The sequence below is a fragment of the Petromyzon marinus genome, chromosome 33 (assembly GCF_048934315.1).
Source record: "Petromyzon marinus isolate PM22_M1 ecotype Great Lakes invasive population chromosome 33, UKy_Petmar_22M1.pri1.0, whole genome shotgun sequence".
Classification (NCBI taxonomy): Eukaryota; Metazoa; Chordata; class Hyperoartia; order Petromyzontiformes; family Petromyzontidae; genus Petromyzon; species Petromyzon marinus.
In genome coordinates this window covers 12,242,984-12,268,191 of record NC_133699.1, presented here as the reverse complement: position 1 = coordinate 12,268,191, position 25,208 = coordinate 12,242,984, and the positions used below count along the sequence as shown (strand labels likewise).

The window sequence follows — 25,208 nt, the reverse complement described above, 5'->3', positions numbered from 1 at the left end:
CCGGACATACAGTACCCTGGTGTCTACAAACTAAGTTGCCTCTGTGGTAGTAGTTACATTGGAGAAACCAAACGCCATGTCTCGGACCGCATTCGTGAACACAAAGCAGACCTGAAACACGGTAGGACCAACACCTCGGCCGTGGCAGATCATTGTTATAATTCAGTAGGCTCACATGACATTGACTTCTCCAAGACAGAGGTTCTTTGTAAGCCATCTGGCTACCATGAGAGATTCGTTCATGAGGCTATCCACATATACAAACACAGAGACAATTTCAACCGAGAAGATGGATTCTGGCTTAGCAATCATTGGAAGGATTTGATAAACCATTTCAGGTCTTAATTGATTGTTCACGCTTACGGTGGCTTTCAGACAGGATACATTAATTTTTCGTCTCCCCCTTCCTCTTTTCAGAACATAGATGGACTCGTCCTTCTAAATAAACTGCCAAATCGCTGCCGGTGGTGCTAACGTTTTTTTTTATAAATAAATAAATACACCTTTAAAAATAAATTAATGCAAACCGCCACTTCTTTCAAATGTTTCTTGCCGTTGGTTTTTGTTCACACCTGATGACGACCGTTTGTGTTATGGTCGAAACGTCGTGAGAATTTTTTGTATTGTTTTATATATATTTTATTATTTTATTGTTTCCCTTCAACGTGACTTTACCGAAAGAGCTAAGAATATTAACAGGTTTTGTTGGGTTAGATCGCGTAAATACAGAAATGTGTCGCCAAACCTGCCACCACCCGACACAGCCAACTATTGGCACGTTCTGTTTACGTGACACTAAACCTTACTAATCGGCTGTGCCGGGTGGTGGCGGGTTCAACAACACATCTATACACCTACGCGATCCAACCCAAAACACCTGTATTATGGTTGATACTGGTCGCGAAAGCTTACGTGTTAAACTGAATATCACACTGTCCCTCGTGTACAGAAATCAGAATCTGCATTTAGACTGCAGGAAGAAATCCGATGAGCTATGGAGCTCTTTTTCCCCCCACAGATGTCCAGCACGGGGCACGGGCTCAGCGAGTTTACAACAACAGACGATGCCAACAAAACGATAGGAGTGCAACATCGATTCGAAGGTAAGCAAGTCACTAAATATCGGTCAATAAACGATGCATTAATTGCGCGAGTCTGATGTATCAATCTTGCGCAGGGCAGCAAAAACAACAGCAACGCAGTCCCAGACCACAGCAAGATACCAACCACACAGTACAGTAGTAGTCCCTCAATAAAATGGCATAATAACATTGAACTATCGATACACGGGTGGTAAGATTCATATGTGCAAGTCGCATATTGCCCCCCAGTTACACAAATTATTTTTCTCCGGGTGGATTCCGGTTTCCTCCCACGCGTATAAACACCAGATTCATCGCCTGAAACTATCTTTAAAAACTAAACAATGTTTTTATTTGAGCAGATAAGGCCTCACTGAGCTGTGTAAGCTTTTTTTCAGAAGCGACCTGGCCACAAATGATAGCTCAACGAAGTGGCTTACAATGACGTGGGAATGTATAGCAGTAGTCAAATACTCTAAACGCGTGATGTTAATTCTAAACGGAGGGAAAAATCGGAGGACCCAGAGAAAAATCCACGCGACCACGGGGAGAGAAACACACAAACTCCAAATATACAGCAGGAATCACAGTCGGGATCAAACCCACGACCTCTTGAATACCAGGCGAGGGAGTTAACATCTCGCCACCGTGACAAATCTTTATATATACAGCACCGTAAAGCTTGGGCAATTATTGGTAGTGCGTGGCTCACTCCCTGGCTATTGCTGCCTTCTCGATTGGCCGTGGTTCCTTCTGGCACCTCCCGAGTTGCACAAAGTGCTCGCCACAAATGAACCACAACGCCTCGCTGATCTCGCCAAGGAGCGTAAACCATCACCACGCAAACTGCGGTCATCCTCACAGCAGGCAGCGGCTATTGGCACAGCCATCGAGCAGAGGCGGTGGTCACCGCATCACGCGCCGCTTTCAGATGCGCTTCTGCGGCCGTCTGGAACGCTCTTCCTTCCGATATTAGGAAGCCACTGACAGCTGTGCACTCGTCGAGATGGACAAACTCATTTCTTTAGGAACTGCTTTTTGTGTTTAGTTTGTTCTTCCCCCCGCACCTCCCATTAGCGCAGTTGGCTTAACTTCCGTTTCACGTTGACATCCTTCGAACTGTCACTGATTGTCTTGAACCTCCTGGTTACACCACCAGCCCACAGGGGATTATTGTGTTCGTCCGTCCGTCGTGCATCCAAAAATGGGAGGGGTGGGGCTGGGTGGAGAGGGGAGGGTGGGGAGGGAGGGGCTGGATGGGGAGGGTGGGGCTGGGTGGGGAGGGGCTGGTCAACCCGTGGTGCCCTTATGAAACTCAACGTTTAACCTACTCACGCCGGCTTGTGCCCGCCCTCACAGTCGGGCATATTTGCGGAATACACCCCGTCGTGGTGCCGCCGTTGTTGACCTTGGCCATTGACCGAGCAACCCAACGTTCCTACCAGCTACCTCCGCAGGAATGTGTTTAAGTGCGACTTAACACGCAGCTGTAGTAGCAGCAATAGGCTTTGGCGACCACTGTTACCCATAATCCATAGCCGTCACAACCCCACACGGTGTATTCGCTCGTATTAACTACGGGGAAATTGAGTTTTCAGGTCAGTACGGCGTACAGCCGTTTCAATAGGGGCAGGAATATTGTTTTTTTCTGTGTTTCTCTCCTGTGATGGGACTTTGTCGAGTGAACATTGAGATTTGTAAGGGCACGGGGTGACCAATCAGGGCTGAAATGGTCTGTTAAAAGGTAAGGGTTTGACAGGTATGATAAGAGGGGGAGGGGTTTGCGGTGAGGATCGTGTAAATACAAATGTGAGTCGTTAAACTCGCCACCACCCAGACAGCCGATTAGTAAGGGTTGTGTCACGTAAACAGAATCGTGGCCAATTCCTTTACTGGTGCAGCCAAACTCCCGGCGTGTTGGAGAGTGAACCCACTACGTCGTTTACAATTCGACTACCGCGACGTTCCGCCGGTAATTGCAACAACCAGCATCATCAGGCGACAGATTTGTGGGGAAATCCTCCTCCTGCTTCGTCCCTAAATAGATGGGATAAATGTGATTGTGATGGAATGGAGGCAAACCTGTCAGCAACCCCTTATTAGTGCCCTACCGTACCTTATTACCGACCAGTTCAGACCTGATTGGTCACCCCGTGCCCTTTTAAATCTCAACGTTCATTCTACAAAGTCCCATCACAAGGGAGAAACACAAATGAAATTGCCCGCATTGAAACGGCTGTACACCGTATAGACCTGAACACTGAAATTCCTCTGTACCAGAATACAAAGTAAACTGTATCGGTTGACAGGTATGAAACCACCATCATCGCCAACATCATCATCAACACCAACACCACCATCATCACTAACACCACCATCATCGCCAACATCATCATCACCAATACCACCATCATCACTAACACCATCATCGCCAACACCACCATCATCACCAACACCACCATCATCACCAACACCACCATCATCACCAACACCACCATCAACACCAACACCACCATCATCACCAACACCACCATCATCACCAACACCACCATCAACACCAACAACACCATCACTACCAACACCACCATCATCACCAACACCATCATCAACACCACCATCATCACCAACACCACCATCAACACCAACACCACCATCAACACCAACACCACCATCATCACCAACACCACCATCATCACCAACACCACCATCAACACCAATTACCACCATCATCGCCAACACCACCATCAACACCAACACCACCATCATCACCAACACCACCATCATCACCAACACCACCATCAACACCAACAACACCATCAACACCAACAGCACCATCATCACCAACATCACCAACACCACCATCATCACCAACACCATCATCACCAACACCGCTATATACCTGTCAACCCCTTAATGAGTGCCCTACCTCATCACAAACCATTTCAGACCTTATTGGTCACCTCGTGCCCTTTTAAATCTCAACGTTCATCCTATAAAGTCCCATCACAAGGGAGAAACACAAAAATATTGATTTGAAGCTTTCGTGACTGCAGGAATCCACACTATTTGGTTCTTTCGGTAAAGTCACGTGGGTAGAAAACAAAATAAATCACGTTTCGGGCGCAACGCAAGCGCCCATCAGGTGGTGAAAGCGTGCACGCTTCGTGTGTTGCGCCCGAAACGTCGTGATTTATTTTATTTTATACCCACGTGACTTTACCGAAAGAACCAAAGAGTATACAAAAACATTATTATTGTGCCCGTATTGAAACGCCTGTACGGCCCTATGGACCTGAAAAGTGAATTTCCCCGCACAAGAAGAATAGGGAGCAGACGGCGTGGCTTGACGGCTCTGGGACGGAGGCACAGGGCCTGAAGCTGCTGCTGCTGCTGTGGCTGTGGCAGGCAATGAGGGGCCACGTGGTGGAACGTGACGGTGTGAATGAGGGTGACAGATGAATGCAACGTGGATCAGAGGCGGCGGCGGCAGCAGCGGGTGGTTCAGTTTTTTTCTTGACCCGCCACCACGACCACCGAAACGTTTCCCTTACCCCTTCCCAAGATGGCCGATGAAACAAAACATCGCGAACGTTCACGCGACGTCGCCAATGTTACCGACACGGTGGGGTGACGTCATAGTCATGGGGGAGGGGGTGGGGGAGTAGGGAGGGGGACACAGCAATTGGGGACTGGAGATTTATGGCGATGGGTGGTTCCACTCTAAAAACTAAACTTATAAACTCTTATTGTTGCTTCTTTCGGTAAAGTCACGTCGAAGGGAAACAATAAAATATATATTTATATATAAATATATTTATATATTACATATATTTTTATTATTTTATTGTTTCCCTTCGACGTGACTTTACCGAAAGAACCAAGAATATGAATCACTGCAGTCACGAAAGCTTTAAATCAAAATTTATAAACTCTTATTTATTTGAGCATGGAAGGGCCCACTAAGTGACACGTGTAGGCCTTTTTTTGCAGAAGCGACCTGGCTGGCTATCACAAACGACAGCTCAACGAAGTTGGCGGATTTTCATCGTCGCGTGTAAATTTACAGCAGCCGGATACTCTTTAAACGCGTGTTGTTGATTATAAACGCGGAGGGAGAAAACCCAGAGCACCCGGATACAAAAAAAAATCCACGCCACCACGGGGAGAGAGAGAGAGAGACACGCAAACTCCAAATATACAGCAGCAGCAGGTGTCAGGGTCAGGATCGAACCCACGACCTCCTGCATACCAGGCGAGGTAGTTAACATCTCCTAGCCACCGTGATGATGATGAGAGAGAGACACGCAAACTCCAAATATACAGCAGGTGTCAGGATCAGGATCGAACCCACGACCTCATGCATACTCGGCGAGGTAGTCAACATCTCCCAGCCACCGTGATGATGATGAGAGAGAGACGCAAACTCCAAATATACAGCAGGTGTCAGGATCAGGATCGAACCCACGACCTCATGCATACTCGGCGAGGTAGTCAACATCTCCTAGTCACCGTGATGATGATGAGAGACACGCAAACTCCAAATATACAGCTGGTGTCAGGGTCAGGATCGAACCCACGACCTCCTGTATACTCGGCGAGGGAGTTAACATCTTTCCACTGCGGAACCTGACTTAGGGTGAATTGCCCCATTAACCAGGGAGTTCAAGTTCCCAAGTTAGTGACTTGCTTACCTTCTTCATAATAAAGGTTTTTGTGTTAGATCGCGTTAGGGGCTGTCCATAAATGACGTCACGCACCTGGGGGAGGGGGGGTCAGACATTTATGACGAGGGGGTGGGGTTTGAGAAATGTGACGTCACATCAAAATGCGCAACATTAAATATAGACAACACGTTCTACTTAATTAAATATACTTTTTAATAAATGTTTTCTCCTACAACATCAGAGTGCAGCGCCACATAAAATACGCACTACAATGACAATAGTTTAAAGCGATTTGAAGCATGTTTTATTTGAAAGGGGGGGGGGGCAGAGCTTTGTGACGTCATATTTGAGGGGGGGTCAGATTTTTTGTGACGCCGTGTGACGAGGGAGGGGAGGGGTCAAAATCGTCCAAAATCGCGTGACGTCATTTATGAATGTCCCCTAACTCACGCCTGATGATGATTGCTTGTGTTGCAGTCGAAACGTGATAATTCGATTGTTTTATATTTTTATTATTTTATTGTTTCCCTTCTACGTGACTTTACCGAAAGAACCAAGAATATAACTAGTAATCAGTTGTAGATTAGCAATTAGTTGTAATGTGTATTATTTAATAACTGAACCCAATCACTATACCCAGTGATTGGGTTCAGCAGGTGGAGGGCTTCACTATTTCGGCAAATTGCCCGATGATGCTGGATGTAATTACCAGCGAAACGTCGTACTCAAAAATTATAAGTGTTGTAGATTCACTCTTCAACACACCGGTGGGCTAAATTAGTAAACTATTTTGTCTTTTGTCAACGTGACACTTTTTTACTGTTTGGCCGTGTCGGGTGGTGGAGGGTTGCGACACCTTTATTATGAATAAAAATATTGGTCGCGAAAGAATACGTGTTAAACTGCTTACCCTTTTCTCTATTTGCACTCCTATCAAGGCCGTAGCCATGGAGTCAACATTGGGGGGGGACCAAATCTTCCAGGGGGTCTGGGGCCCCCCCCCCAGAAAAAAATCTAAATTTTAAAACGAATTTCCTGCCTAAAATGTAAAAAAATTCACTAACACATGGGATGGACTTTTCATTAAAATTTTTTTAACAATAATGTCTAATAGTGTTATTGTATTACATTGCTCTGTTTTTCTTTTTTACCTTTTCTTGTTTCATTGTATGTAATGGCAGAGATTCGGGATTAATAAAGTACAACCATAACCACAATCATATAAACAGAAATCTATGCATTGTTATATGAAGACAAGTCCAGATATTGCGGCCAAGGTTGAGCAAATTGTTGTTTTTATCTACATAGCATAGCAATGATTATTTTTGTTATACTTTTGGTAGCAATATATTGGGGGGGGGACAATTTGGAGCATATTTGAATATTGGGGGGGATGTGTCCACCCCCAATATATTCTAATTACGGCCTGGACTCCTATCGTTATTTTTTGTTTGTTGTTCTAACTCGCTGACCCCCCCGCCCCTACCTGGACATCTTGAACACGAGCTTCAAATCTCATCGAATTCCTCCTGCAGTCTAAATCAATATTCTGATTGTGATCCCAAGTTTGTTCTGTGTAACCAGGCGGGAACTCGAGAGGCGACAAGGATGAATGTCATTTGCAAAAGTTACCTGGGTGACCAAAATGACGAAGCCATTCGCAGACGAAACACAAAATGCACAGCAATGAGGCTAATAGAAATCAGAGCAAAAGTAACCAAACGGAAATCATCGGGAAAACAATCGCGTTACATAAATCTAAATTCTAGTCGTGCACAAACAATGCTAAATAAACTACATTTGTAGTTACAAAAATTGGCTTGAAACACTTCCAAGAATAATACATTCTAATATTGAGTTACAGAAACATCTAAGTAGGGTGATTATATTATTGCACTCGTGTGTAAACAGACAATGGTTGTGTGGGAGAACAAACTCCACGACCCTATTTGAGCAGCAGTAAGAAAGAAAGACCTCTGAGCATGCAGGAAGGGGATTGTGCAAGTATGATTAGTCTAGCAGGCTGCGTGCCACTTACGATTAGCATTCGTATTTTTTTTTACCTTGGTCAAAGGTTGTGAATATGTAAGAATCCCATAACACGGGTCGCTGATTTTCGTCAGAATGAGGCCTTACCTGTACCTTGTATGACAAAACTTGTTCCAAGTAAATGCTGTGACTGACATGTTCCTTACATATACGGATTACTGCTCTTTGTTACTGGTCATTTTTTGCCTTCTGGCCTGTGCTCGGCATCGGTGATTTAAAAAAAAATGCCGTCTCAAGACACCAACATCAATGCTGGGTTTGCCATTTGTCAGGACAGTGAAGGAAAAAGTATTGAGATGCCATCCATCAATTGGGAACACATCAATTCATTCCTGTGGGTTCACCCCAAAACCCCAGGAATCAGAGGCAGACTTATGAATCATGCCTTAATGACACTACATGTACAACCATTTATATATTGCAATGGTGTCTGCCTTTTTTTTTGGTAAATCGGTTTAAATCTATATTGTTGTGGTTCGGGAACATGGTTAGCAATTGGTAAGTCGCGAGTTCAAATCCTAATTCTGTATTGACTTCACCCATCACATCTCTGGACTTGATGCAGTAAGTGCCAGTCATATAGGCACGTGTCATTTCCAGCCACTTGCACAAGGCTACCAATGGAAATGACAGTCATCCCTTTGCTTGGTTAGATAGGAAAATAAGATACCTTTTAACTTGGATTATTTTTCATGCATGTATGTTGAACTTATTTCGCACCGTACGAATCCAACCGTCCTAATCGGAGGTGCACCCAAATTCAGATCTGTAAACTCGAGAGGTCCTATCATTTACCTCCCCGATCCTGACTCCAGCTCTCTCACCCGCTCCGACCCCCCCTCCCCCACCGAGCCATCACCGAGACACACGCCGGTGAGTCGAGCAGAGCTCCCAAAAGACTCGCCGCTCCCGCCTGCCTGCCTCCCTCCCTCCCTCTCAATTCTTCTTCCTCCTCCCACAACAAGTCCCACAGCAGCAACCAGTCACCTCCTCACGCACCCCCCCCCCCCCCCCCCAATTCGACTCGCAAGCACGTGCGCAATTCAATTAGTCCAACGGGTGGCGATTGAGTTAGCGAGAGAGACCCATGGCTCTCCCGTGGGACTCCCAGAAGCTCACCGTCTCATCGCTCACGGTGCATTATCCTACCCGGGGCCACCTCCTTCCCACAACAGCCCCACCAAGTTCCCCATTGCCCAGGCCGACACGAAGCAGCGTGGTGACACTTGCAATCACGGCGATCTGACGCTAATGCAAGCTGACACCATAACGCGGGAGAGCATGCTGCACTCCACAACACGCTGCACTTTATTTACTTATTTAGCTTTAATTTTTTTTAAACCGATGTCATTGGATTAGCACGTGGACCCACACCACATTGCTGAGATTCTCCCCACCCCCCACTCTCACCATCCAACCCCTTCCACCCTCGTCCAACCTTTATTCGTCGGTAACTTTTTTTGCTTTGTTTTACGTAGTAATTATGTAATTCACTTGATCAAGCATCACGGTTGGAAGATTGTATGGCCTTATGCTGGCAAGGGCTAAATTATTCATATCATCATCATCGTTGTCACCACTGCCGTCAACAAAGCGTCAATCTCGACGATCATCTGGGGTGATCTACCCTAGATTAACAGTGCCCAATGCTTGTTTGAGCGTGCAAATACTTTGACTTCAAATTGAGATGTTTAGTTCATACAGTATATTTGTTATTGTTGTTCCAAGTTATTTATGACACACTGATTGATAAGTTCATCACAATACCGTATTGTGTAATGTTTCTTAATGTTGAACATGGGATAGTACGGAATACAATTGAAAACTTTTAACGGATTTTTTTAATGACCTAATTTTAAATTGTGTCACAATGTTCAACTTACGATCAGAAAGTAAATCCCAGTCGGGAGTCAATGCAGTCCATCATCCCTCTCGGGACGATAAAATATATACTACTTTGTGAATTAAACAGCGGTCATTCCATGGATAAACGTGCCCCCACCATACAAACATAGAGATGTCATCATTGGCTTAGGGCCACCAATGGAGATCAGTGTTTACTGATATATATTTTTAAAAACTATATAGCTCTATTTCAGAAGCGACCTGGCCACAAATAATAGCTCAACGAAGTGGCTTATCATGTGGACATTTCTAGCTGCCAAATACTCTAAACGCATGTTTCTAAATAAGGAGGGAAAATCCGAACGACCCGGAGAAAAATCCAAGTGACCACGGGGAGAGAGACACGCAAACTCCAAATATACAGCAGGCGTCACAGTAGGGATCGAACCCACAACCTTCTGTATACCAGGCGAGGTAGTTAACATCTCCCCACCGCGGTGAGATAATCTGTGGGTCACCTTGACCTTGCCTTGAAGTGCCTGTGCAGTACTGTATCTCGCTCCGATTATATTATTTACCCGGTCGCCTTTCTCTCCTCAGTGGCGATGTTCACACATCACACCAGTTACTCGTTTGAGGCTGAGTTCGACCTAGGGGAGGCCCAGGACCGGTTCAAATAATCGTCACCGGTGGTGGCCGTGAGCGGGAATCGAACTCGGGTCGCCGGGTTCGTAGCGCAGCGCGCTAACCACTACACTACTGCTCCCCCCCCCCACACACACAGACAGATACACACACAGACAGCGCGCTACCCACTACACTACAATGCGTTACGCTTCCACATGCGCGGGTCACGTGACAGATTTGACGTCACAGCTCACTTGCCGTGCAAAAAATGAATGCATTATTGAGCTCCCCCCCCTTCCAAAAAATACAAGTGTATTTTATTATTTTTGCATGGTGTACAGTCTGGAAAGTACCCACATGGCAAATTTCAAGTTTGTTGCATGTCGGGAAGTACGCTAAACATTTTGAACAGACACACATTCATAACTTTGCCTTTTATATATATGGAGATGAAGTAAGACAATTATGAACATGCACACCTTTAAAACACTTCAGTTTCGTATACCGTATTGACAAAAAAGTAAAATGCAATAAAAATGTCCATGTAAGACCTGCGAATGTTACTTATAACTAAATCTTCTTACCGTGACGGTGTCAGGGCTTAGCTCAAAATTGGAATGCTGGGAGTAAAAATCTAAGTTCGTGGTTTGACCATCATCCCCTCTGAGATCAATAAAACTGGTACGTACCACACAATTATACGTAAAGTGTCTTCAACAAGATGAATATTTTCCAAGTGACATGTTGAAGAAAAGCCCCTGTGAAAAAAATACGATTGGTCAGATCATCATCATTACCACCACTGGCCATGAGCAATCCAGGCCGCCCCAAGCCATCGCCATCGATCACGATCCAGCGATGGAACGACCCCCCTTAGCACCTGCACTACGCGATCATTTATTCACTCCATCTGCGCAGTCGATGCCCTCTCAGCCACATTTTCTCCCCCTGACTGCCACTCTGTTGTTATTCGCGACCAATGACCATGAACTCCCAGTTATCCATATAGACTGCACTTTCAAAGACAAAGATCCGCCGTGTAGCCTGTAACAGACTGTTGGGGCAAGTGCTGTTAGCGAGCAGCACCTATGAAGGCCGGCACTGTGGCACACGAGTGGGTGGGTGACCAGCACCACGCCCGGCCGCCTTTGTCTCCCTAGTGGCGATGCTTCCACACCGCACCAGGTAGTCAATTGAGGCTGAGTCGACCTAGGGGAGGCTCAGGACCGGTTCAAATATGCGTCACCGGTGTCGGGAGGTGAGCCGAAAAATCGAACTCGGGTCGCCGGGTTCGTAGCGCAGCGCGCTCACCGCTGCTACGCGACCGCTCCCCCACGACACGCGAGCGCACCCGAGCGCAGTGGGTGGTCTCAGCCCGTCTCAAGGTCACTTTGAGCAAGTTGTTGCGTGTGGCTTCAGGAAAGCTAAGTGGTCGCCGGCGGGAGAGCGAGGAGGTGGGAGGCGGAGAGAGACCGGCGGGAGGGAGTTGGGAGGATGGCGTTGTGGAGGAGGCTAGGTGTGTTCACGTCGGCAGGGCGGTTTATATTGAGCGCAGGAAAATCGATGTTACCCCCGTGTCGAGCCATCCAACATGCTGCCAGCCATATACCCGCACGCCGACCACAAGCACACACCCCACGAGCTCACCGCCTCCTCCTTCTCCTCCTCTCCCTTCTGCTTCACCTATTGGTCTCTTTGTCCCCACCTGTACTGCTACCCGTCAAGTGTTTCCCTCCGCTGATTTGTGTCTCCTCTTAGCTGGGGTGATGAGATATGTAGGCATGTAGTCCTGTGACAATCCACTGCTGGATAAGGGCTCCCACCACGTGGGTCATAGGAGTTAGGGGATGTCCATAAATGACGTCACGCGATTTTGGACGAATTTGACCCCTCCCCTCGCTCGTCACACGGCGTCACAAAAAGTCTGACCCCCCCCCTCAAATATGACGTCACAAAGCTCTGCCCCCCCCCTCTCAAATAAAACATGCTTCAAATTGCTTTAAACTATTGTCATTGTAGTGCGTATTTAATGTGGCGCTGCACTCTGATGTTGTAAGAGAAAACATTGATCAAAAAGTATATTTAATTAAGTAGAACGTATTGCCTATATTTATTCAAAGTTGCGCATTTCGATGTGACGTCACATTTCTCACCCACCCCCCATCACACATCGTCACAAATGTCTGACCACCCCCCCCCCCCCTAGGTGCGTGACGTCATTTATGGACAGCCCCTAATGTGACCATACTTCAATCCGCGGGCTGCAGAGAACCTCGTAGGTCTAAGAGGCTGAAGAGTCGGCCGCAGGTCTCAGATGGACCCCTTACTGTGGAGGCTTGGCGATAGGCAGGGAGCTCGCTCGGAGGCTTTGCGGCCCTAGAGGTTGGTGCTGGAGAGTGGAAGCTGCTGCTGCTGCTGCGTAACCAAAATAACATAGAGCCATTGTTTCCTTAAATACCCGTCGATTCTCACTCGCCTACCCTTGCTCGTCATCGCTGATACCCTCCCCGTCTCCATCGACTCACTCATCTTGTCATGTTCACCTCCGTTTTCTCTCACGCATCGTCGTCCTCCCGGTTAATAACGTTCACCGCGCCATTCCATCTCGTCCCATGCCCCACAGTTGTGTTTTTGTACCATCGTGAATTCACTGTACAGTGCTGTGGTTAAAGTGTTTTGTAAGCGTGCAATGACAATCGAGCCTGTATGCGGTGTGAGTGGACTGGTGACCACGGGAGGTAGTGACAGGGGAGTCAGCCGACAGTGCGAATGCACTAGTGGCCACGGGAGGTAATGACAGGGGTGTCAGCTGTGCGTGCGAAGGGACTGGTGGCTACAGGAATGTTCGAGAAGGGAGCGTGGTCAGGTGACGGAAGAGGACGGTGGAGTCTTCCGGTGGAGCGAGCGTCCAGTCAGCGAGAATGATCGAGAAGGGGGGCGTGGCCTCGGTCGGTATATAAGGGGGAGATGCGCAGGAGACTCGGGGCTGTTGCAGTGGGGATCTCCACTGATGTCAAGTGAACGTGTCTTCAATAAAGTGCCATCTCAAGAGAAGTGTGTCAAGTCATTACAAATGTAATTAAGTTAAGTTTTCGAATTCGGTGCAAAAAAATGAAAATTTCAAGAGCCGCAATGCATTTGAATACGAGACGGTGCTTAATAAACATGTCACGAAGCAGCCCTTAAAGAACCGCATGTTGCCGACACCTGGTCGAGGCGCATGCTCCCACACATGATGGGACAGACATGGCGAAAGTCGTGTAGCTGACAGCCACAGCTATGTTAGTCTGAGAAAGCCCTCCATGGCTGTACTTGTGGAATTTGTATGTGGAACAAATACAACGGGAGGCTGATTAGTGTTCAACCATGGTTATTATGTATGTTGATGATGCTCTGGTAATTGCTGCTCAATCAGAATTTGGAGGACTCTGTCTCAAGCTGGAGCTCTATATAGTGAGGCCTCGCCATCGGCACCACCAAAACAACAAAGCACCTCATACTGTCACCGAACACTCCACCCCCTCAACGCTCCTGGAGTCATGAGGTGGTTGCATAGACTGTGGAGGGTGGCCGAGCGATAGTGTAGCGGTATGAACCCGGCTACCAGAGTTCAATTCCCGCCCACGGCCAACTCCCGTGACGATTATCTGAACCGGTCCTGGGTCTCCCCTAGGTAAACTGAGCACCAAATGAGTATCTGGTGCGATGTGTAAACATCGTCACTCACCCCCTCGTGTGGTGTGCTGGCCTTCATTGGGGCTCGCTAAGAGTATTTGCCCAAACAGTCTGTTAAGACTATATGGGGGATCTTTGCCTTTGGAGTTGCCGCACATGGGCAGTGTTTTGGTCAGACAACTCCATTGTGGCACCGGCGGTTTTACTCAATTAGTCTAGCAGCATTGTATTTTTAATAATTACACTAACATTTTTTTTTCTTCCTGGGTAGGAAGTGTTATTTCCTAATCGCTTATGCCTCAAAAGTACAGAAATGGCTTTTATTCCCCACAAACTTTGCTTTTGTGACCAGGACAGTGATATTTAGAAGTTTACCTATTTTCCAGAACATTCAAGATAGATTCAGTGCTAAGTAAACTTGGAGTAACTTCTAGAACATTCTAGAACTTTCCAGTAAAATAAATAGTAGTGTAAATACAGGGGCATTAAGCCCACCAGTTCAGTTTAATTCCAGCTGCCTAAGTGGATACATATCTGCATTTTTCTGAGATGGCATCAAGAGGCTGAAAGCATCCGGGAGACGCATTTTGCTGTGTCTGTGGCCAATTTATCAAGAGTGAAAAAGTACTCTGTGGAAGCATCTACTAAGATGTGTGAGGCCTACAAGGTATATTTTGGCATTCCTGTTGGGGATCAAGACAAACCCTGGGCACCTCATTTCACCTGCGAGCAATACAAAAAAAAACTGTGGAAGGTAAGATGGACAATTATAATATCTTACATATTAGTCATGGGCGAAATACATTTATTTTTGTAGGATGGTACAGAGGGGAAAAGAGAGCCATGAAGTTGGCTATCCCAAGAATTTGGCGGAAACCCACTGACCACTCAAGCAACTGCTACTTCTGCATGGTGGACCCTTCCAAACATCGGACTGGCAAGAATGCACCGACTATAACATATCCGGACCTTCCTTCATCTATCGCCCCGGTGCCACACTGCCATGAGCTCCCCGTACCCACTCCTCCGGAGAGAGCAGCCATCTTTAGAAGAGAGCAGCAAGTCAGAGAGCCAGGAAGACGTAGATCCAGATGACAATTTCAGAGGTAGAGCTGAGGAGAGATACCCATACTACCCCAACCAAAAAGACCTCAACGACTTGATCAGAGGTCTTGGTCTCACGAAGTCCAATGCCGAGCTTTTGACGTCTAAGCTCAAGCAGTTGAACTTGTTGGATAAAAGTGTGCAAGTCGCAGATCAGAGGAAGCGTCACCAACCTTTTTGCAGCTTCTTCACCCATCAAGATTGGCTCTGCTTCTGCCACAATGTGACCAGTCTGTTAGAGGCAATCGGAATCGCCTGTAACCGGAATGAGTGGCGCCTCTTAATTGACAGCTCATCCAGGAGCCTCAAAGCCGTGCTGCTCCATAATGGTAACAAGTACCCGTCTCTTCCCCTGGCTCACTCGGTGCACCTCAAAGAGGATTACAACAGCATCAAGACCTTGCTGGACGCCTTGAAGTATGATGAGTACGGCTGGGAGGTCATCGGAGACTTCAAAATGGTGGCATTCCTGATGGGTCTCCAAGGCGGTTTTACCAAGTTTCCCTGCTATCTTTGCCTTTGGGACAGCAGGGACACCAAGGCGCACTACCACAGGTGGGACTGGCAACAGCGGACCGAGTTCTCTATGGGGAGGAACAACGTCAAGTGGGAGCCACTGGTGGACCCCCGGAAGGTGCTGATGCCACCACTGTACATCAAATTGGGCCCTATGAAACAATTTGTCAGAGCTACAGATAAGGAGTCGGCAGCCTTCAAGTACCTTCAAGACTTCTTCCCTAAGCTGTCTGAGGCAAAGGCCAAAGCCGGTGTCTTCGTCGGACCACAGATAAAGAAGATCCTGAAGTGCAATGAATTCCCCAAGTTAACTGTTCGAATCCATAATTAATACTGCGAGAGCTCACTAGTAAGGAGAAAGCGGCTTGGAACAGCTTTGTCGCAGTGGAGCTGGTTGAGACTCTGGTGAAACTATGGCACAATGGGCTGTAGGATGTCCCTCAAAGTCCATATCCTTGATGCTCATCTTGATAAATTCAAGGAGAACATGGGAGCGTACTTGGAGGAGCAAGGCGAGCACTTCCACCAGGATATACTGGACTTTGAACGCCGCTACCAAGGACAGTATAACGAGAACATGATGGGAGAGTACATTTGGGGGGTGATTCGTGAACGTGATTTAAAGTATAATCATAAACCTCGAAAAACTGCTAACTTCTAAATATTTGGAAGTAATTTTTTTATTACTTTGGTATAAATACATGTTAATTTTGATTCATGTTGTTTTGTCTGATTATGTGAACGAAAAGACACTAATTCGCCCGTTTTCTCATTGAAAATAGCTACAATTCAAAATATCAATGTCCTGGTCACAAAAGCAAAGTTTATGGGGAATAATAGCCATTTTATATACTTTTTAGGCATAAGCAATTAGGAAATAATACTTACTATCCAGGAACAAAAATTGTGTTTCATCGTGTTGTGGAAACACCAGCTGAAAATTGCCTGACCGTCACTATATGCAAACCTCTGGGTCTTCTTGACTCAGCCTCAAATTCGTACCTGGTGCAGCATGTAAACATCAGCATTGGGCAGAGAAAGGCAGCTGGGTATATTGCTGGCCACCCACCCCCTGATGTGCTGTCTGCCTTAATAGGTGCTCGCAAACAGGACTTCCTCAAAGTCTGTTTAAGGCAGGAGCGGTGGCATGGCATAGCAGGAGCCCGTTTGCTGCTTGTTGCAAAAGTTAACTGTTCGAAACCATAATTAATACTGCGAGAGTATTAACCATAAAAATTCGTGCCGTCCGCTTTAAAGTGGACGTTAAAGATCCCTTGACAGCAATCAGAAGCGAAGGTCTGTCGGCGTAACAATCGAAAAATTACCCGCAAATGACTCAATTGGAATATACATAGCAATCATTCCCGCTATCGCGAACACTTGGCAGGACCCACCTGAAACCAGTCATGAGACTAGTTAAGTCTTTCCCTGGGTAAGCACGGATAATAATAATAAAAGGCTACACGGGGGACCTTTGCCTTTGCGAACCAGTATAATTTTTCTCTGTATACGCACGCATGTGTGCCACTACACATGCATGCGTGTGTATACATGAACATGTGTGCGTTTGTTTATGTAGGTGTGTATGTATGTAGTGTGCATGTTATAGGAGCTTGGTGGCACGCACATGCAGGCGCGCGCATGCAGAGAACGCCGCGTCGCAGATGTTTGGGGCATATGGCTCAGAACAATCCCCCCATGGGCTTGGCCAATTCCCACACACCAAACACGGTTAGCAGCACCTTTGAGTGCACCCCCTCTGGGCCTCCATCCCTCCACCAACAAAGCCCCCCACCCCCCATAACTCCTACCCCTCTTACCCCCAAAACTACAACGCCCCAACATTTGGAGGACAAACACCCAGCAAGTGCTTTCCTTCCCCGTGCTCTGAAAGGCATACTGTAGTGAAACCACAGCAACAAAGGGTAACCAACTCACATGGGGGGCAACAATAAAAAGAGCCAAGTCCATTTAACAATCCTCAGTCAAATCTGCATAAAAACCAATCACCAAAAACCCCCGAACGTGCCCAATCATGCCTTGAAGGGTAAACAGTATTGAGCCTGTTAGTGTTTAAAAGAAGGACTGCCTGGGAGTACCAGGTGTTCTTAAATCTATCCATGCAGAACTTTGTGAGGAATGGGAAATGGCCAAACATCCTCGTGAGGCCTTTCTGAATAATGGGCATTATTAATAAAAGCGCATGCAACATCAGTGGTTCCAAAGCAAATGGGCCTCATAAAGAGCAACACACTTTACTAAACCAGTCCATTTGGTGACTTTCGCTAAATACTACATCGGAGTATAGGTTATGAAAATGTTTCCAAAGCATTAAAGACCCTTATATCTCATTTCCACTCCACAACTGATCCATGTCAGGGCCATGCCGAGCCAGTCCATCGTGGCTCACGAGGCGATCGGTTGTTTTTCCACTGTAGAATCCGATCAGTGCCATGCTACTGTGTGCTCAGTGTTTGCGACTAAAATTGCACGGATCAGCTCCACACCTGTTCATATATTGGCTCAGAGCCAAGTTTCGACATCTTCTTGTGAGGCCAGCTTGGCTTGGCGAATAGCCAGTTGAGAACCACGTTTACCCAGAGGGCTCCAGGCTGGCTCGGCTCAGATGTGCCGGTGGAAAGGCAGTAACATAGGATAACACGACTGGCTGAATCAGTCAATTTTATGAGCTTCAGTTTAACGTGGGTTTGAGTCTAGGGGACACTGAGATACTTTTTTTTAAATACGAGGAGGCCTTAGAGTCATTGTTTGAAGAGCAACTCTTTAAAGTCGTCTCAATTATATTTTATAATTAATGTAATGTAAACCCATATTTGTTGGTTTAGAAAGTCACATACTCTTTTATCAGGCGACTATGATTCTTTTGCTCCAATTAACATGTTAGGCTGATTTAACTTTAGAAATAAGAGGGACATGCTGACATAATTTTTTTATTTAAAAAAAATGTTGGTGCTTCAGAGATGAAAGTTACGATAAAAAATACAAAGCTACGACAAAATGAGCACTGGTAATATGATTACATATTGTAAGTGAAGTAATAATATTGATAACAAGCGCTATCATTTTCAATTACTTTCATAAAAAAACTATTAAAAAACGTCATCTCAAACAAGCCAAAGTGGAAATGATGGTGTCAGCAGCTTCTGTTAATAGGACAGTAGCAGCTAATGCACGTAGATCATGTGACGGAGCCCGCAATGTCTTGTGCTGATATATTCCGAGGTTAAGTCAACATCATGGCTGTGAATCACAAGCTGGCAGAGGGCCATTGAAGTTTTGGAGGATCGTTCTTTCACCAATGGCTCTGCCAAACGCAGAAATTGGCCAGCTTTTAAAGGCCTTTTGCCAACAGACAAATCTTTACCCTACAGTAAAAGTAGCAAGCTTGTTTAAACATTTTTCACAAATTTTATGCTATCGGTTTCGTGTGTCATGTGACGACACGTCCGTTCGAATCTCTCGGAGACCAGTGCAACCGACCACATTTTTAATTAGAAATGAAAAAATAATATAACCATAGAAAGATAATACTTGTCAGTGCATAGCTCAAGATAGGACAGTTTTCAGTTCAAATTCTGGGTACCAATTTGTGTGAAGTCTACAGCAGATGTCAGATACAGAAACCGGTCTCTGCCATAATAACGTAGAGTTTGCAACACTGGATCTTGGGTGCCAATAATCAGTGACATTATACTGAAATACATCAAGCCGAGTATTGTGGTGCACGTCTGCAATCCAGTAAATTAAATAAATGATGTCTCATGTAGCTTTGTGATATATCTAAACCCACTGGAATGTGACGTGGCCTGCAGATGGCAGTACAGAAAATAGGGTCGTGAATCTATCCGCGCAGAACTTTCTATGCAGGCGACACAGAAAATCTTTGCATATGACTCGACAATTATTAACTCATTCGAATTTGAAAAACACAAAAGATAGGGATTACATCCTCACTTCTAAAAGTGTAGGCAATCACTAATTGGACACCTGTTAACTTTAAAAAAGCGAGGACTTATAGGACACAGCGCCTGTGCTGATCAGGTGTGCGCTGGAAGAGACATGTGCTTGGCGCGAGCGGACACGGAAGGAAGCCACGAGCTGGGCCTCTCGGGGACACTGGGGGTGGCGCCGGCACCCTCCCATTCGCTTGTGAGCTCTGACGACACCTCGGTGTAGAGCAGGGCCCAGTCCCAGGGCCCGTCATCCTGCCGCGCAGTACAATACCATACAATGCAATTACGCAACAGAAATTTGACCGTGGCGGTGCGCAAGTGTGACCGTACCTCGAAAATTAATCGTGAAATACACGATGGTGACATTTGAATTTATCGAACGTCTCAATGCGACCATGTCTCAAGATGTTGCAAGCGATGGAAAAGCATCTATATGCATTGAGAACTTGTGACAAAAAGGACGGAATATATTTTTGAAGGGGAAGGTTAGGAAGAGGATGGCATGGGGCAAGTGGACATTATTTTACTGATTAAGATGTTTGGATAGATGGTAATAATCATTTGCGTCTATTAATGGATAAGAGGCACACATCGAAGTAGCCAACACGTGCACTAAATCAGTTACAATGAATTGATGATAATGGTGAATGATAAAGGATGGTGATGATGATGACAAGATGCTGAAGATGTAGTATTCATCTCCATGTTAATGCCCAAACTAGTGGTGAAAATTATAATTCAAATGGTAGGGGCTGTGGTGTCATGTTGCAACCACTGGTGACTTCCAAACAAAGTGGTGCTCATTGAAGCGATCCCAGAAGGGTGACTGAGTCAGCCCCTAACCTGGAATGGGAACTCCAAACCTTACGATTGTGAGTTAAGTACTCTCACCACGGTGCCACCCAACAGATGACAATGTATGTATGTTGAACTTCTTTCCCAATGTACGTAGCCAACCGTGCTAATGGAGGTGCCGGGAGATGGACAACGAAATAAAAAAGGTAGTTTTCAAGAAATGAGCTTTAAATCTTGCTTTAAAATTGCATAGCTCCAGTGGCTTCCTAATAAATACCCGTTTTGTAAATCACCTTAATTGTGACGTGTGATTTGCTACTGGAATGGTGACACTTTCAGAACTCACCTCTCTGATCTCAGGCTCTGGGGCCAAGACTCGGGTGAGCAATTTCAGGTCAATGTCCCCATCCTGTTTGCACAGACACAAAGGTCAACACAATCTCGTTGGGTTTAGCCTCGTTACAGATCAGTTATGTTCAGTTCAACAGCTTTGATAACCCAATAAGGGGCCATTGGGATAAAGTAAGGAAGACCTAGAGGTGCTATACAATTGAAATACAACAAAATAGCAAGAAAATACATTCAGGGAGCCTCTTTTTCGTTACGGGATTTGACCGTCCAAAGAACGTGTGGGCTGAAACACGCAAATGCACGTAGAAACTGGCGCATGCATGCCGACTCACACCCACGTGCTCGTGTTGTAACTCGCGCATACCAATCACAGGAGTATGTAGCAACGCTATTTAAATTTATAAAGCACAAACATAATACTTCCCAGACACAGTAATAATTATCCCGTGGGCTCCCGTAAAAAAACACAAACGTAGTCCTTAATTTATCCAGAAACGTCTGCCTGGATATATTACCAGAGAAAACTCGGACAAATATGGGGATGACACTCAAACAATATATAGATAGGTCAGCAACCTACTTGCTGTCCTGCCATCCACTGGCCCCATTGCAGTCCTGAAGATGACCGCGACGGGTGTGCCAAGTGTGCGATACGTATCACGCGAGGAATGGTGGGGTGCAGCAGTTATCGCTCTGTGTTATAATCCCAGCAACCTGGGTTCACGGTATCTGAACCTGTCCTAAGTTGACTCGGCCATAAAATTAGTACGTGACAGGGTGAAGAGGCTTTCATGCAGCAATGGATAGACCACGGCTGATGATGGTGATGAATGTTTTGATAATTTACCTGCAATCGAATGTGTTGGTTTTGACACGTAAAAGGAAGGCCCAAAGCCAGATGATAATGGTGGAATGATGACTGCATGCTGCCACTGACAAGTGGTGGTAGAACGATGACTGCGTTGAATGTGGAAGGTACAAACTACGTACCGTGTGTGTAGCACTCTTTGAGAATAAAATAACCACTTCTACTCCATGCAGCTTTGTAACACAGGACTCATGCAAACGGGGGTGACCAGAGCACGAAGGGGGCTTGCAGATGTAATCTCCAAATTAAAATCTCTTATCGTCGTTTAGGGGGAGGTTGGTAGCTGCTGGAGAGGTGGGATTTGGTAGAGGGACCGAGGTGGTGGTGGTGGCGGTGTTGTTAAGAGCTGCTGGGTTAAGAATGCCCAGGGCACGTTAGGAAAGCGACCATAATGGTGAGCCAGACGCACCACTAAGCCTTGCCCCAGGGCCACGGGGAAAATTTAGGAAATGCATTCAAACAGCATCTATTGTCAGAGAAGCACCATTTTGAGAAAAATGTCCAAAGGGTTAGGAAAGAGTGTCTGTCCACTTACTAAAATGAGCAAAACATGGTGCTCATATCCATTCGTGGCCCTCAAGCAGTTGTGATAATTCCACATTGGTATGACTGGGATGGCCTATCCTGAACACATGAATCACTGTTGACTTAACACTGTTGAGAGGTGCAACCTTGTTCACTGGTGCTCATTGAATGCTGATGAAGATGCCGATCAAGATACTTAACATTCATGATGATGATGGTGTGCCGAAACCAACCTTGGGAAGGGATGTAAACTGGGTGGCTCAGAACGCCCTGAACGGCTGTGGCAAAGCACTGCTGAAATGTTGGATGTAAATCTCCGTTTCAGCAACCAGCAGTGAATCTAAGACTTAATTATCTCGTGTTCCTGTTTGTGACAAATAAGTACCACTTTTATTAACGGTCTTCACGTAAGCATGTCTTACGTCCAGTGGACGCTGTGTGCGACTGCAAACTCCAAACCGTGGACCGTAGAACCGTCGCGCTGCTCCCGAGTTACGATGGTCTGACTTACGATATTTCGATCTTACGATGGCGATAGCGATACGACAAAATTGTCATCAACAACCTAACATCGTTCAAGTATGCAGACGACGGACAGAATCTTTGCGAGGACAGTACAATGTGATACGTTACGATACGTTCAATGTATGTATGTATGATACGTAGCTTTAGCGATTTCATTTTAGGTTTACCACGATACGATACGCATGTTAAAAGTTTTTTTAGCAGATTGGATTGTTTCCTGAAAAAAACTTTCTATTAAATTGCAGTTCATATAGGTAGGCTAAGAATTTACCTTGTTTTTTTACTTTACATTTTACTGTGCAATACAGTATTGTAATTAATAAATACATACAGTATATAGTTTATACAGTACGGTACTGTAAATTGCTCTGTTTTGCTAAATTATCACCATTCTTTATGACTCCTGGGTAGGCTACGTCATCTTTGACTGACGATATTTTCGACTTACGATGGGGTCGTCGTAACGCATCTCCATCGTAAGTAGAGGACTACCTGTACATTTGCATGCGGTGTATCTGGAATTCAGCAACTAAATCTCAAAGAGTTGTTCTTTATCGGCCACATGAAGGAAGTAACTGCTCGTAAATACTACAATGCTGAAGTTTGAGGGAGACAGCAAGACTGAACAGATGACCAATATTAAATTTAACACATCTTTTTTTAAATATATGAATGTAAGATTTTCATTATGTATAACCAGATAAGAGCCCACTGAGACCACACGTCCCTTTTGTAAAGGTGTTCAAGTTAGTACAGAAAAGAAATAAGTACAGCAATAGAGCAAATTGCAATTGTGTAAACAATACAGAAAAGACCATTGAATAAAAATGCTCGACAAAATTAAGAGTAAAAATATCACAATTTAAAGTGTGACCCTTGTCACAGCATGGGCAGGTAAAGCAGGTACCCCGAATGAGTTCAGATATCACTCTCCGCTGATGTCAGGGATTCAAACTCAAGTCTCTGGGTGTTTATTGCAGTGCGCTAACCACTGCACCACTGTTCCCCCACCCCCATCACAATTTAGCAACCATAAAATATCAAAGAACATAATATAACTGTGGTGGCGTGAATGCGCACAGATTCAGGTGCTATTTATATTTGACGATGTCACCACCACTAATGCACCCGTCAGCGTAGAAGGAGGATGAGAACAGATGGAAAGCAGCGAAACGCTAGTGAGGGTCAGAGGTCGCTAGATTACGCAGCTCTCCAACCCACCCCCTTGCCACCACTGCACCGGCCACAACCTCACCACCCCTCCACGCCTATCCGATGCTATCGCCTGAAAATGACTTTCCCTGGGCGTGAAGAGTCCGATAAGGAGCAGGCGACGCGGCAAGAGGCAGGCGAAAGAGGGTGTTGTAGGAGCGAATGGGGGGTGGTGATATGGGGGGGGGGAGGGACTAGGCGCAGAACCGTTCTTCACCCCGTCCCTGTGTCTCACTTGCTCCAGGCAAGGTCTTTCTGGGAAGCCGGGTTAAAGAGCCAGAAAAACAATGCACGGCCGAAAACGTGCCGTTGATTATGCCGCGCCTCCTTATTCAACTGCTTAAGCTCGGGTTCATTGGGAGTGATTACGATTTCTCTGGATGGTAACGGCTGAGAAGCCGTATGTTCCGCAAGCGCATAAGCAACTGCGATGTAATGTGATAAGGAAACATGATTTGAAACATTTATTATATCAGACTATGTTTGTTTGCATGTTTTGCCACAAGGATGTGCGGTTAACGCAGACTTGATGCCTTGTAAAAGGTATCTATTTGTTGTATGAACATCTGAACACCTGCTTTATTGCCAGAAAGGGTAAAACCTATTCTTATTTTTCATCACATTTTTATAACTGTTTTTTTCTTCAATTGACTGATTTATCAGGAGAATATCCACTTAAAGGCTTGCTTAGTTACAAGGCTTCTTCCAGAAGTCCTTCGCTTGAAGAAAGCAAATGGGAGTGTCCAGAGAAAACTCATGCAGACAAGGAGATAACAATCAAGGCTCGCGCAGACGGCAATGAAGAAGCATAGGACAATCAAGATAACGGGCGCTTTATTCGTATTTTCAGTTTCTCATACGAAGAGCTGTGATGACTGTTGAACAATTGAATGTAGATCCGGTGCCACAGTGGTGAGATATTAACTACCTCGCTTGGTATACAGGGGATCGTGGGTTCGATCCCAACCCCGACACCTGAATATTTGGAGTTTGCATGCACTCTCCGCCGTCGGGTGTATTTTTCTCCGGATCCTCCAGTTTTTCCCTCCACATTTAGAAACGTGCGTTTATAATATTTGGTTGCTATAAATTTACACATAAGCCACTTCGTTGAGTTTTCATTTGTGGCCAGGTCCCTTCCAAAACAGAGCTATATAGCTCTGTGGGGCCTTACCTGGTAAAATAAAGAATATGTATTTTTCGAATGTTTATGTATATTATCTCTGTATCTCAATAGTTTATTGAACTACAAAGCTTACAACGACAAATGTGGCACCAAGGAGGAAATAATTCTAATTATTTGTGCTTCCCGGGAAAATCAATTCACTAACGGTTACAGCTTTTAATACGCGTAAGTTTCAAGGCTTCTGCACTAGATTTGAATGACGGGGGAAAG

General features: G+C 45.7%; 1 protein-coding gene across 3 annotated transcripts in view; it reads right to left on the bottom strand.

Moving 5' to 3' along the window:
* Positions 1–18,497: 18,497 nt before the first annotated feature.
* The window catches only part of IFT43 (intraflagellar transport 43), a 33,871-nt gene continuing 27,160 nt past the window's right edge, over positions 18,498–25,208 (bottom strand). For all 3 annotated transcript variants that reach the window (XM_032965186.2, XM_032965187.2, XM_032965188.2), the window contains 2 exons: positions 20,678–20,740; positions 18,498–19,788 (listed from right to left, as the gene is read on the bottom strand). In XM_032965186.2, coding sequence (XP_032821077.2) covers positions 19,621–19,788; positions 20,678–20,740 — 231 coding nt within the window. In that variant the 3' untranslated portion in view covers positions 18,498–19,620. The remainder of the gene's footprint in view (positions 19,789–20,677; positions 20,741–25,208) is intronic.